At 51.9% G+C, this 15,198-nt stretch overlaps 1 protein-coding gene across 1 annotated transcript in view; it reads right to left on the bottom strand.

Moving 5' to 3' along the window:
- Positions 1-15,198, bottom strand: part of ANKS6 (ankyrin repeat and sterile alpha motif domain containing 6) — a 52,987-nt gene that overhangs the window by 21,500 nt on the left and 16,289 nt on the right. Inside the window, exons 6-11 of the mRNA XM_066256663.1 lie at positions 11,517-11,665; positions 10,036-10,234; positions 8,862-8,911; positions 5,200-5,403; positions 3,845-3,938; positions 1,826-1,995 (exon numbers count right to left, since the gene is read on the bottom strand). Of these exons, the coding sequence (XP_066112760.1) occupies positions 1,826-1,995; positions 3,845-3,938; positions 5,200-5,403; positions 8,862-8,911; positions 10,036-10,234; positions 11,517-11,665 (866 nt within the window). The remainder of the gene's footprint in view (positions 1-1,825; positions 1,996-3,844; positions 3,939-5,199; positions 5,404-8,861; positions 8,912-10,035; positions 10,235-11,516; positions 11,666-15,198) is intronic.

The following is a 15,198-nucleotide window of genomic DNA, read 5'->3' as shown; positions in this document are numbered from 1 at the left end:
TCCCGTTTACTGCTTCCTGAATGCATCTTTTGACAAAATTTTCTTTCATCAGAATATACTTACATATACATTATATATAATAGATGCATTCAAGTGAGATAATAGTTAATATAATCTATAACTTAGATGTCTACCTATTTCCAACACTAATCAAAGGAAGCTAATAATATCTAACACATGTAATAAGATCATCAAAATGGAAACAGAAAATTTTAGGCGACAAAGGACAACTATATCAAAGCCCAAACTAGGAAACTTACTTTGATGAGTAGCTCTGAGTTTCCCAGCAGCAAAGGCAAAAAGAGAAATAATTCCATAATTCTTACTACTTGAGGAAAGAAAATGTATCCAACTATCAGAAAAGACATTTCTTTCCTAGAGCCAAATTCTAAGAGGGACGTAATTACATAGATTCTATTACACAAGTAATTTTCAACATAATGAGAAATATGCTAATGCGCAGGGAGAGAGAAACTTTTACTGGAGCTACATTGTAAAAAGAACCTAATTATGTAGGTCTAACTGCAAAAGGGACTTTGAATAACAAAAAGTTGTGTAACCGTGGCTGGACAGAAAATAAAGAAAAGACCACTTCTCATTCACCCATTCAGACATCAATCTCTGGAGGCGCTTCTGGGCAAAGGTCCAAGGGCGAGGGTCCCTGGTGATCTAACTTTTCTCGGGGAAAGAGCTTAAGATCTAGAGAACATGATGAAGACTGGGGTTGTGCCTGGATCTGGGTTCCTCCTAGGAGGACATGGACTTCACTGCATCGCTGAGGGAAGGGACACAGAGAGGGTCACCTGGGGGAGGGGCCAGTTCACACTCATAATCAAGAACTCACCCTCTGGGGGCTCCCTCTATTATCAGCCCAGGAGGAGGGGCTCGGGAGGTGAAGAGGCACTATGAAGACACTAAAAGGCTTTCCATTCCAGAGAGGCACTTAGGGTTTCTCGTCCACAGCCAACTCCACAGATACAAACAGTGGGGTGACGGCCCTCGGGCTGCATGACTAAAGGAACAGTCTCAGACCAGGGAGGTGAGGCCGTGGCTCTGTCCTGCCCACCCACCGTCCTTCAGCTCCTCCCCTCTGCCATGCTCCGGCCTCTGGAGTGCTGCAAATGCTATCTCTTGCCCCGAACACTCTTACTCGCTGCTCCTTCCATCTGGCTCCTCAACCTTCAGGTCCCCATTTAGATGTCACTGACCCTATGAACCCTGGGAGGGCATCCTCCTTTCTCCACAACAGCCCCTGCCACACCGAGGGGAGATTGCTTTTCTGTGTAGTGGTACCCCGAGAGTGGTCATGAAACCCCAGTTCTCTGCCAGATCCTCGCTGCTGGCAGGTCCAGGAACAGAACACAAGCTCCAAAGACGAGTACAATGAATGAATAAGGCAGCGCTAATAATGTCCACACAGCTGACGCTCACACAGGCTTACCAGGGGCCAGGCCCCATCCTAAGTGCTCAAGTGTGGGGCTGAGATGTGAACCCTGGCAGTCTGTTCCTGAACGCACACTCTGAACATTTTGTTCTAAACAGTGAACAAATGTGTGCAATGTGAAGCTGCATGCGGCACCTGCCAGTGCCCTGGAGATCGGGCAGGAGGTGACCGTGTGTGCAGAGGACCAAGGGCACAGGGTGTGGTCTTGGCGACTGCCCACATGATCCAGCCCTTCTCAGAAAACCTAGGAGCGGCTGCTGGGAAGGGCCTGTCTATATCCCTTTCCCAGGACTGTGGCCCCGCCCACGTTCCCCGGCATGTGGGCCGTGTTAGGACAGAATCTATGAGTGTAGCAGAAAGAGACAGAAACAGAACAAGCACCTTGCCACCAGGACCGCCGCCACCAGCAGGGGAGGCCAGGTGCTCAGATGGGCTGGACCCAAGTGCTGGCCCAACGGGACTTGACCGATGGTGGGGCTTCTGCTCAGATAGGCCAGCTCTCTTTTTCCTCTGGGCAGCGATCTGGGACAGGACACTGTCTACACTGCCACCTGCGGAGAGAGGAACGAGAATGACTGCCCCGGGGCCAGAGGACTGCAGCACAGGTGTGATGGGCTTCCCATGCTGGCTCGGATGAGCCAGCACCACAGTCCCCAGGACCCCTCCCCAGGTGATGCTGGGCCAGCGCTGACCCCGAGAGGACTCTGCCTGAGAACCGAGGGTGGCTGGGCTGCAGCAGCCATCATAGGAGGAAGGCATCCGGTAAGAGGTGGGGAAAGACGCCGTGCTGGCAAGGTCGGCTTGTCCTCGCTTTGCCCAGCCGCACAGCCCGCTCGGCCGGCCTCCAGCAGGCAGGCGCCTACCCGCCCGCCCACCCTGAATCCGAGTCGGAGAGGTCAGCTTCTCCGATTGAGCCCCGAGTGCCACACTCCCTCTCCCAGTTTCCCCAAATCTACTAGCAGCCTTGAATTATTTTGAAAGAAAAAAGAAGAGCTATAATACCCAGGGCTAGGGAGGGTGCCAGAGGGAGAACACTGATCGCTAACATTTACAGGGCTTTTACTAGGTGCTGAGCACTGCGGTCAACGTTTTACATGTATGAACACAGCCATTCTGGAAGGCAAAAATGTATCAAAAGCCTTGAAAGTAGGCAAACCCACAGACCCCACCAACCTGGTTCCAGGGAACTTATATTAAGCAAACCACTGACCGAGTACGCAGATATGGAGGTATAAAGGCATAACTTAGTGTGATTATTATCTACAAGAGCAAAAATCTAGAACGGCCTCAATGTTCAACAGGAGGGAACTGGTTATATAAAAGCTAATGCCCGTATGACTGGACTGCTCTCTGGTTGTTAAAAAGATGCCGTAGATACAGGTGTATGGACATAAAAAGGTGTGCAATGTGTGCAAAGAGGGAAAAGGTTGCAGAGCAGTCTATACTCAAGTCAGCCTGCTGGGCTCAGGCCATGGCTCTGCCTCTTCACAACTGTGTGACCTTGGCTGAGTTATTTAACTTTCCTGAGCCCTGATTCCCTCATCTGTAAAATGCATATACCCTTACAGGTTGTCAAGGGACTGAAGGAGGCGAACCATTTAAAGGGTTTGATACTATGCCTGACACATACTAAGTGCTCTATAAATTGTTCTGCTTTCAGAAATGCAATATGCATAAAAGAACTTTGCAAAGACATATACCAAAGCATTAATGAAGCTCTCTAGTGGGTGAGATTACACCTATTATTGTTATCCTTTGGTTCATCTGGTCTTAAACCTTTTCTACAAGACACATGCATTCCTTATGTAATGGCATAAAGCAGGGTGCCCTTCCTGCAAAACCGGCTTTGGTTAATCCTGAATGTCCTGGGAGAGGACAAGAAAGTATGCTGCAAGGCAGAACAACCGTGGGGAACTCCGGCCGGAGTCCTAACTACCACTGACTTGCTGTCCATCCCTGGGTAAATCTCTTGCCCACTCTGAGCTTCAGTTTCCTCATCTGTTCTATGAAAAGGCAAGATGAGAAGCTAAGATTTTACCTTCAAGGATTTTAAACATTCTGAAAATACTATGTATTTCTCCTAATTTCTTGTAAAGTTTTCTAAGAAAATAAAGCATTATAGACTTTATATCTACTGTCTCCACTCCTGACCCCAAGAAAATGCAGAGAAGAAACTCAGAATTGTGAATTCACTAAAAAAAAAAAAAAAAAATTCCTTGGCCACATCAAGAAGATGTGGGCAGCTGTTTCTGGGACAGTCTGCAGAGTTAAGCCCAGGGAGAGGTTCACACCCACAGCCCCAAGGGGTGTTCCCACCTCCCCCGGACTGGGTACCAATCTGAATGGTTATGCAGCCCCCTCCCACATGCCTGCTCACGCCCCCTACCCCACTGGAGCCACCTGAGGAATGAGGCGAGTGGTTGAAGTTTCCAGAATTAGCAGGAGAGGCTGGGCTTCTGGAGAGAGATGGGAATTTCACGGGCCTGACAGGAGTCTGCGAGAACAAGGCAGGTGTTAGGGTCAGGGTTTGCTGTTCCCCCCTCTGCACACGCAGAGTCACAGCAGCGGGGCCTGGACCGAGGCTGGTCCACCGCAGCTGACGCCTGCATCCGCCCTGCGCATCTCTGCTGACCGGTGCTCAGCCTGCTAGGAGTCCCCTAAGGGATGGGGGTTTACTTCTAGCTGCTGACAACCTGACCACTAGCTCAGGCTGAGCCCCTGTGACATCAATTCCCACTGGCTACTCTGCTTTCAGAATCACTCAACTCCTCCCATATCATGGACCAAATGCAAACCCACCCTTCCCATCTGAGCATCTCCAGGGACCGGCATTTGGTCTCCCTGTAGAGACTTGATATTACAGTGGCCCAGGGAGGCAGGCAGGCAGCAGCATGCACAGGAGTCAACCCCAGACCTGAAATCCCTGGTCTGCGCCTTTATTGTATCCATGGTGTAGACCAGGCGTTCCCAAACTATGGCCCGCGGGCCGCATGCAGCCCCCTGAGGCCATTTATCCGGCCCCCTGCTGCACTTCTGGAAGGGGCACCTCTTTCATTGGTGGTCAGTGAGAGAAGCACTGTATGTGGTGACCCTCCAACTGTCTGAGAGACACTGAACTGGCCCCCTGTGTAAAAAGTTTGGGGACCCCTGGTGTAGACCGTCTTCCTATACAAAGACCACCTCCCACCTCAAGTGACAGTACGTTACAGAGACACCAAGAGCCACAAGGACGGAAACCACTGTGGTCCAGGGGACAGAAGAGACACTTCTTCCCGATGCAAGACAACACCGGCAGCGCACACAGCTGCCTCCTAGTGTTTGCTCTTGGTCATGGACCTGAGCAGTAATATAGTGTGGAACTTGATGAAAAGCCAAGAATCTGATGGTTGCAGGCTTACTCCACCCGGGTGATCCTCACCAAATTACTTCCGCTCTCCGGGTGCCCCAGTCCTCATGCACTGAAGGGAAGACTGAACTAGCTCAGGTCTCCAAACTGGGTTCCTTGGAGCTCCCGGGTTCCAGAGAGAGGACAGAGAAGAGGGGGCCCTGCTTCCCTGCCCTTCACTCTGACACCGTATTCCCTGTACATAGTAAGTTCCTTATAGGATTTCATTAGACAAAGGGATCATTGAGTTAAACAAATAAACAGCTTTAACCCTTCTGGATTGGTGGGTCTGAGGACCTTCTGCCTACAACACACCACGGTTCCAGTGAGCAGTGAGCGATGCATCAAAGCATGTTGGCTGGGCACTTACGGTATCTGTGCTCCCGATTCCCACGGGGTGGCCCCTGCTGGTTCTCTGGGCCCGCACAGTCTTCATGGGGTCTGCCTTCCCGTTGTGACATGTCCGGGACCGGTCCGAGCTCCACAGCTCAAAGCTGGAAGGGGGTAAGAAAGGGGGGATGACTGCCTTCAGCTTGTCACTCGGGAGTCTGGTGAAGGGGGCTCCATTTCGAAGCTGGAAAAGACAGGCTGTGAGTCAGACAAAGGCCCCGGAGGGCTCCCAGCTCTGAGAGAAAGACTCCAGATTTTTTCTGCCCCTCAGAGGACGGCACCATCTACCCCTCCACCCCAGCCAGAAACCCACATGGTGTCCTCAGCTCTCCTCCCCGCAACTGAGCAATACCCACGCCTGCTCTGCTCCAGCTTCTGGCTTCTCCTGGATCCATCCACGGCAGCAAGATCAGAACAGGGGCCGAGGGATGGACAGCCGAGGAGAAGTCAGTGATGCTGGGCGTGTGTGCTGTGAGGGGCCCAGGGAGCTGGAAAAGCACAAAGGAGGCCCTCCCTGCTGCTGGTAGAGAGGGCAACTTGGGGGAAGGGTGCCTGAGCTGAGCCCACAGGCCAATGCAAGCTGGCCCAGTGAGGACGGGGAAAGGACACTGCAGATGGAGCATCAGACTGTGGGAGGGCCTGGAGAGAAGCAGGACACATGTGCAGAACTGCGAGGAGACTGGCGCGAGCACAGCTGGGATCTCAGGAGGAAGGGGCGGGGCGGAGGGCACTGGGAGGCACCGGCCTGCTCCCCGGCCTGCTCCCGGGAGCCCAGCAGACACTCCCTCCCCCACTCTACCTCAGCCATCCCACTCTCCAGCCACACCTCCCACTGCTGGCATTTTTAACTGTAACTGAATTCTAAATTTTGAACATGTGATTTGGGGTCAGTATGAAATCCAAACGATGAGGACTGGTGGACTGTCAAAGAAAAGCATTCACACAGTCCACACTAACTTTAATTAAGAAAAGGCAGTGAACTTAGTGCCAGATGGTGCTTTGCAGGGAAGGGCATCCCACAGCTAAACCTGCCTCCGAGCGGGCATCTCTGCAAGGATGGCTGCAAACGCCCCCTCAGCAGGGCTCCGTGGCCAGCTTCCATCTGCCAAGGGGCAGGCGGGCACACTGCTGCCCTCTACAGGACATGAGGAGGCGGGACAGCAGAGCTCCAAGGCAGAGGGATGGGCATCCTGGGTTCCCACCCTGGCTGTTCTGAGCTTTTCTGAGTCTGTGAACACGTGCTGTCCCCTCTGGACCTCAGCAATGTCATCCAGAAAATGAGGAATTGTACTGGAAGATGACTAAGGACATGCACAGCTGCAAATGCACTACAGATGGACATTTTCACTCCTTCCGGTGAGTCTAAACTGTTGCATACTTTCTGGAAGACAATGACATTCATACCCTTTGACCCAGGTATTCCATTTGTAGACAGTTACCCTGAGGAGCTAATCAGGCTAGTGGGGGAAACTGAGGCATAAGGATATTCATCAGAGTTGTTAAAACAACAAAAAAACTAGAAACCTGGCCCTGGCCGGTTGGCTCAGTGGTAGAGCGTCGGCCTAGAGTGCAGGAGTCCCGGGTTCGATTCTCAGCCAGGGCACACAGGAGAAGTACCCATCTGCTTCTCCACCCCTCCCCCTCTCCTTCCTCTGTCTCTCTCTTCCCCTCCCGCAGCGAGGCTCCATTGGAGCAAAGATGGCCCAGGAGCTGGGGATGGCTCTGTGGCCTCTGCCTCAGGCGCTAGAATGGCTCTGGATGCAACAGAGCGACGCCCCAGAGGGGCAGAGCATCGCCCCCTGGTGGGCATGCCTGGTGGATCCCGGTCGGGCGCATGCGGGAGTCTGTCTGACTGCCTCCCCGTTTCCAGCTTCGGAAAAATAAAAAATAAAAAAAAAAAAAAACTAGAAAAACCCCACAGTCCGAAGGTCAGACGCAGGCACATGCCCATGACGGAATGTTGTGTCACACAGACACTAGATGCTATGTGGACAGACAGTGTTCAGTGACATAAAACAGATGGTCATGAAAAACTGTTGATACATCAGACTCAGCACAACCTGGGGAAGTTAACAGTGCGTCCTCTGCACGGTTGTCGCAGAGGTGAGATGAGTGAATGTATGGAGATGAGTGAATGTATGGAAAGTGCGGTGAGTAGCGGCGGGTACTGAGTAAGTGCTGTGTTAAGTATCTGCTATTATCATACACATACAGCACTGTATCACATTCACAGAGGCTAAAAATGACTGGGAAATGCTCAAACAATATGAACCACAAAATGTCAATCATGATTATACAAGTGACCAAGGGAGATTGTATTTTTCTTCTTTATATTTTACTGCCTCTTCCAAAATTTCAGTAACAGCCTTTCTGTCATCACATTGAAAGTTATTATTGCTATTTAATATTACCGAATGTCAGGTAGTAGAAGTGCCCACTGTCAGTGTGCAGAGACACCAGTTTACACTTATTGCGTGGTGGGCGGGAGCAGGCAGATCGAGGTCAGAGCCTGTCCCTGCTGGGCAGGTCCAGAGGCAGCTCAGGCCTTCTCGGGAAGCTCCTCCGCTCCCATCTCCTCTCCAACAGTGCCCCCTCCTGGCCGGCCTCCGGATCAGGGCCTCAGAGCTATACGGACACGAGCCCCACTGCAACCAGGAGGCTCTCATTTCAGAGCAGAGGAACAGGAAACCCAGAGAGGCGACGTAACGTGTCCAAGGCCACACAGGAGATAACAGTTCACTGCGGCCAGGGGCTATGCTAAGATCTTCTGGTGGATGCTCTCTCTTAAAAACCTCAGCCACGAGAGACTGCGAGCCGGCCCCCGGCATCCATCTTCTACATCCTCCTTAGCAGACACCCCTGATACTTAGCTGGGCACACAAGCACCTGGAACAAAAGACCTCACTTTCCAACCTCCTGAGCAGTGTGATGTGGCCATGTGACTAAATTCTGGCCAATCAGATGTAAACAGAAGTGATGTGTGAGTTTCCAGGAAAATTCCTGAAAGACCCCTGGCATGTACCCATGTCTGCCTCTTCCTTCCTGCTGGCTGGAATAAGATGGTACTGCGCAGAGCTCTGGAAGCCGCCTTGGATTAAGAAGTGACCTTGGTAACCGAAGCCACGCCGAGAAGATCCACAGATAGAAGGAACCTATATCCCACACCGTGGAACAGTGTACCAGTGCTGAACTTCACCTCCTTGAGAGCAATAAGCTGTTATCTTATTTTGACCACTGTTATTTGGAGACTTTCTAGTACTTACAGCTGAACCTAATCCTGAAATATTCCTAGAAGTAGGAATGGAGGCCTCTCTCAGACTGGAAAATCTCCTGGGAGTCCTCTCTGCCCAGCCCTCCATAACCCAATGTCCACTCTGACCCCTACAGTGTCCTGTCCTCAGAACTGCCCCCGAGAACACGCTCAGGGCTGACATCTGGCCACTAAGCACCAGCACAGCCTTACCCACAGCTTCGGGCTGGCACCTGTCCCGACTCCTCAGTGCCAGACCTGTACCTATTGTTACACATCCTGAAAGCAAGCCCATCTGTGACCACCACAAAAAACGCCCACATCCCCCTTGTAAATCAATCTCTAATGATTGGTAGAGACCTGAAATGCCTTTAGAAAAGCCCCACACTCACCATGGTTGTCAACAACACATCTTCCTTTTCTCCTCGCGTGCTCCCGGGACCTGAGAGACAAATGGAAGTTTCCTGAAATGACCCCCCACATATCAACGAGTTCGTGGCATGAGGATGAGTGACCACGTTGGCCTTCATCCCGGTAAACCAACTCTCCTGGGAGATTAAATATTTAATAATAATTGGTATTCAATATTTGAATAGAAGGAAAGCATTAGAAATGAAGCTCAGAGCGCGTTTTTAGCTTTCTCATAAACCACTGCCGTGCTGGGCCAGACGGCGGTGTACCCAACTCAACAGTCCGTCTCAGACAGTGGTGCCACGGGAGCCAGTCTGGGTGGGAGGGTCTGGTTAGAGGGATGTGATCTAACCAAGTTCCCATCAGGATGAGTGTCTCCTTCAGCACCTAGCAAAGTCGTTCAATCTGTTGAATACCTCCAGTATGGGGGAGCTCACTACCCTTCCTCCTCCTCAGGTATCTGGTTCTATTTCAAAACACTTTCAGTGGCCCTGGCCGGTTGGCTCAGTGGTAGAGCGTCGGCCTGGCATGCAGAAGTCCCGGGTTCGATTCCCGGCCAGGGAACACAGGAGAGGCGCCCATCTGCTTCTCCACCTTTCCCCCTCTCCTTCCTCTCTGTCTCTCTCTTCCCCTCCCGCAGCCAAGGCTCCATTGTAGCAAAGATGGCCCTGGCGCTGGGGATGGCTCCTTGGCCTCTGCCCCAGGCGCTAGAGTGGCTCTGGTTGCGGCAGAGCGACACCCCGGAGGGGCAGAGCATCGTCCCCTGGTGGGTAGAGCGTCGCCCCCTGGTGGGCGTGCTGGGTGGATCCTGGTCGGGCGCATGCGGGAGTCTGTCTGTCTCTCCCCGTTTCCAGCTTCAGAAAAATACCAAAAAAAAACTTTCAGTGTAGAGATCCATCGCATCAGATAGGTCTCAGGTCCCTCGGCAGGGTGTGTGGGACAGGAACCCAGGACTCTTGCCACTAGCTCCCCACTCAAGCACGTTGGCACATGTGTCCCTGCCTAAGTCTCTTCTTTGCCAGACCAGTCACTGCTCCACTGTCACATTCCAGCATCACCTCACCTTTGACATCAGCCTAGGCGGTAGGACATAGGGCAGAGGATTTGGGTCTGACCATTCTAGAAAATTCTTCCACACCTGAAGCTTTTTCTTACCATTGTCTTTCACTGTGGGGGCTGCATCAGGGAGCGCAGAGCGGCCTGTCTTGTCCTGGGGTGCCGCCCGCATCGTGGAGTCCAGCGCGGGCTCCGGCTCGTCACAGAAAGGCAGCGGCTGGTTGCTGGAGAGCCCACGGGGCAGAGTCTGCATCAGTTTGAGCTTCCGGAACCGGTTGGACATTCGGCTCCACCAGGACTGCCGAGGGATTGCAGAGCAGAGGTCAGGAACCCAGAACACCCCGCCCAGGCACAGTGACTGCACTTCACACCTGCTTCCCCACCCCCGGGCCTATGGCAGGGCTACCAACTGACCACAGACCGCGTCCTTTCCCAGTAAACCCTGCTTCTCTAAATCCTCCCTGACCCTGACCTCAGGAGCGACTTCCAAGAGGCTGGAGGTGGCAGTGAACCCTCACATCTAATCAGTCACCTCACTGCACAGACGGAGAACCGGAGGCCCAGACAGGGGTGCTCCTTGCTCAGAGTCTGACGGCGAGTAAAGAACAGAGAGCAGGACACAGAAGCAACACCACGCACCTCAACATCTATCACTGCGTAACCTCTCCTCCACCCCCACTATCCCCAATGACAACGTGAGAGGTGTCAGGGTGTCCATACCAAGGCCTGGCCATCTGCTACTGAAGCGGATGCCTCCCCACCTAGAAAGAGGACAGGTGCCACCTCTCAGGGTGTCCTCATAACCCTGTGACAGCTAAGAGGTTAGCGGCACAGCCCAAAGGAAGGCTGTGAGGACTTGACTTGTGGAGACGGCAGTGAAGACAGGGCAAAGAGACCTATGCAAGCAGCCTCGTGAGGAAGGCTCCACGGCCCTGCGTGAGCCGCCAGCACGAAAGGAATGCTGAGTCTGCAGAGCTGAGCAAGTGCTAGAACTTCAGACAGGATGGGGGGAAACAAGTTTGATTTCAAACAAGTAGAGCAGATGGGGAGGATGAGAAATTCAAAGAAAACGACGAGGCTTGCAGTTAGAAATAAACAACTGGAGCACAGTGTTGGATTCCAGGAAACAGCTGATGGGGCCCGTGGACCACAGTGAGATCCCCAAACGGCGCAGTCAGCAAACGTTCTCCACACTAGACAGAGGCCGCGGCAGATGGCCTGGGCGGGAGCAGAGGTACGCAGTTTGACCAGCTCAGTACTACATCCTGTAGAAATTTTAAAAATTCTCTACACTTATAAATTGAGTTTCCTCATTAAAGTCTGGATTTCTAGTTTCTTCTGGAAAAAAAAGGGGGGGGGGATCTGGCAACATGGACCCACGTTCTTGCAAAGCAGCCACTGATGCCACTAAGTGGGTACGATCACCCCAGCCCCCAGCCCCACTGACACCCCCATCGCACTCTCCACCCCTGCCAGCCCCCCTCCAGCCTATCCCAGCCTGGGGCGAACAGGAAGTAGCAGGCATTCCCCACCCCACGGCCCTGGCTCTCTGAAGCCCTTTAAAACAGGAAGAGGCAAACCTTCAGCCCGCCTTTGTCATCGGGCAGGACCGGGACACTCCAGGGCTGTCGGACCTTCGAGCAGGGCGGGGGTGGCGGGTGGCTGGGCCGGCCTTTGTCTTTATTCACCTGCATGCAGACAGATGCCAGCAGTCGCACAAGTTCCGTGTCTACGGGCACAAAAGGTAGTGTTTTACCTGCAAATAAGTCTGGCGGGCTATGGAGACTGGGCCCAAGACCACCCGTCAGCCCAGAACTCAGCACCGCGGCTCCAGAGTTTGTGTTATTCCAGGGTCCAGGTGCCAAGATGACAAAAAGGCCAGCAGCCCAGAGCCCACTTAACCAGAAAGGAGAAACAGAAGCGCCCTTCCCAGAGGAAAGCGAGGTGTCCTGTGTTTAAAACACAGGCTCTGCAGCCAGATGGCAGGGGTCCAAATCCTGCCTCTGTCCCTCTCTGGCTGTGTAAGCACAGGTAAATTAAGAAACCTCTCTGTGCCTGTGTCAAAGGGGTGACTGCAGTGCTTCCCCACATAAAGAAGTCGGAAGGATTTGAGGAAATTCTTGACATACAATAAGTATATACATAAGAAATGTTAAGTATTATTAGTTATTATCAACTCAATATTTTCTTTAAAAAATTAACGAACAAGAAGAAACTACTACAAACTACTAATAGTACTTCTCTCGACTGTTTCTTTTTTTCTCTCTCTCCAAGTACTCAACAATAAACATGCGTTTCTTTGAAAATTTCAGGCAAAAACTTCATTTAAAAATCCCACCGGGGAGCCCTGGCCGGTTGGCTCAGCGGTAGAGCGTCGGCCTAGCGTGCGGGGGACCCGGGTTCGATTGCCGGCCAGGGCACACAGGAGAAGTGCCCATTTGCTTCTCCACCCCTCCGCCGCGCTTTCCTCTCTGTCTCTCTCTTCCCCTCCTGCAGCCAAGGTTCCATTGGAGCAAAGATGGCCTGGGCGCTGGGCATGGCTCTGTGGCCTCTGCCTCAGGCGCTAGAGTGGCTCTGGTCGCAACATGGCGACGCCCAGGATGGGCAGAGCATCGTCCCCTGGTGGGCAGAGCGTCACCCCTGGTGGGCAGAGCATCGCCCCATGGTGGGCGTGCCGGGTGGATCCCGGTCGGGCGCATGCGGGAGTCTGTCTGACTGTCTCTCCCTGTTTCCAGCTTCAGAAAAATGAAAAAAAAAAAAAAATCCCACTGGGGAAAAATACAATCCACTAGGGAAAGACTGCTTTATCGGGAAAGGGAGGGGGAAGTGGGTGGGAGTGAGAGAGGCGACGTAGAGGCCTGCACCACGCGGCCTCGGGATGCACAGACCGGTTCCGAGTGACTGGTCCTGGTTCCGGTGAGTGAGATGAGTAGACTTGGGCAGAGGGCCCCGCCTTTCCAGGGGTCACTTCCCCGGTCTCAGTCACTTGCCCTCCACAAGGTAGTGTCCTCCCTCCCACTCCAGGAGGACGAAATGGGACCGAGCACGTGTATGATGCGTGGGGAAGAATGGTGGTGGCACTGCTGGTGATGAGGATGTTCCGCTTGCCGCCCCCGTAGCCAAGAGCAGCAGCAGGAGTAAGCCCACTTGGGACTGTCCTCTCCCCAAGGCCAGCAGCTTGGGGTCTGGCCCAGGACTCAAAGCCTGTGGGTCAGGGAGCCTCTCTGCCTCCCGCTCTCTGGGCGCAGTAGGAGTAAGCCCACTTGGGACTGTCCTCTCCCCAAGTCCAGCAGCTTGGGGTCTGGCCCAGGACTCAAAGCCTGGGGGTCAGGGAGCCTCTCTGCCTCCCGCTCTCTGGGTGCAGTAGGATAAGCCCACTTGGGACTGTCTTCTCCCCAAGGCCAGCAGGTTGGGGTCTGACCCAGGACTCGAAGCCTGTGGGTCAGGGGAGCCTCTCTGCCTCCCGCTCTCTGGGCAGAAACTCAGGTGGATTATAAACCGAGACACCCTGCCCCTTGAGCCGGCTAACTGGAAGGCCCAGGTCACAAAGGAAGGCCTGTCACACTTGGGGGGGGGCACGGGGAACAGCAGTGCCAGCTGTAAACCAGGAAAGGTGGGGCTGGTGATGGTGACCTCCAGCACAGTGCCCTTGACCAGACAGCCTCCACCTACACAGAGTCACTGAGCAGCCCTTGCTCCGTCTGATTCTGCTTGTCAGAGGGCCTTTCTGCTTCCTCCTGCGTCACTCAGGATTTCTGGCTGTGAGGCACACATACCATTCTAGGATTTGTGTGGACTGCTAAGGTAGACACACCCCTCACTGGCCTTCCCTCCTTGAGACTCTCAGAGGCTGGTGTGGGGAGAGGCCTCAGGGACCAGCTGGTTGCAGCCAGCCCTTGCTGGGAAGGGAGTAACCTGCCTAAGGCCATGTGGTGAGCTCTTGCGGCTTGACAGTGGCTTCCCCCTTGAATGAGCAAGGGCTTAAAACACAGGGGGGTTTTGGCTCCTTTGTTGAAGATGATTTGTCCATATATATGTGGTTTTATTTCTGAGCTCTCAATTCTGCTCCATTGGTCTGAGTGTCTATTTTTCTGCCAATACCATGCTGTTTTGATTATCGTGGCTCTATAGTATAATTTGAAGTCAGGTATTGTAATAACTCTGACTTCATTCCTTTTTCTCAGGATTGCTTTGACTATTTGGAGTTTTTTATGGTTCCATACAAACCTGGTGCCTCTTCAATAAATGGTGCTGGGAAAATTGGAAAACCACATGCAAAAAAATGAAACGACTACAGTTTGTCCCTCTGCACAAAAATTAATTCAAAATGAATCAAATACCTAAATATAGTAAAAGATTTTAAACAATAAATTACATAGAAGGAAACATAGGTACTAAACTCATGGACCTTGGCTGTAGAGAAAAATTTATGAATTTGACCCCAAAGGCAAGGGAAGTGAAGGCAAAAATAAATGAATGGGACTATATCAAACTAAAAAGCTTCTACACAGCAAAAGAAACTGACAACAAAACAAACAGCCAACTAAATGGGAGATGATATTTCAAACAATAGCTTCAATAAGGGGTTAATATCCAAACTATATAAAGAACTCACAAAGCTCAGCAACAAACAAGCAATCCAATCAAAAACAGACACTTCTTCCAAGAAGAAATACAAATGTCCAACAGATATATGAAAAAATGCTCATCTTCATTAGCTATTTGAGAAATGCTCAAATCACTGGCTATGAGATACCACCTCACACCTGTTAGACTGGCTGTTATCAACAAGACAGGTAATAACAAGTATTGGAGAGGCTGTGGGAAAAAGGAACCCTCATACACTGTTGGTGGGTATGTAAAGTAGTACAACCATTATGGAAGAAAGTATGGTGGTTCCTAAAAAAACTGAAAATAGAACTACCATATGACCCAGCAATCCCTCTACTGGGTATATACCCCCAAAACTCTAAAACATTGGTACATAAAGACACATGCACCCCCATGTTCATTGCAGCATTGTTCACAGTGGCCAGGACATGGAAACAACCAAAGTGCCCCTCGATAGAGGATTGGATAAAGAAGGTGTGGGACATACACACTATGGAATACTACTCAGCCATAAGAAATGATGACAGTGACATTTACAACAACATGGATGGACCTTGAAAACATTATACTGAATAAAATAAGTAAATCAGAAAAAGCTAAAAACTGTATGATTTCATACATAGGTGGGATACAAAACTGAGACTCATGGCC

The sequence above is a fragment of the Saccopteryx bilineata genome, chromosome 2, assembly GCF_036850765.1.
Source record: "Saccopteryx bilineata isolate mSacBil1 chromosome 2, mSacBil1_pri_phased_curated, whole genome shotgun sequence".
Taxonomy (NCBI): Eukaryota; Metazoa; Chordata; class Mammalia; order Chiroptera; family Emballonuridae; genus Saccopteryx; species Saccopteryx bilineata.
The sequence above is the reverse complement of the archived record's forward strand: the minus strand, read 5'-3'. Positions and strand labels throughout refer to the sequence as shown.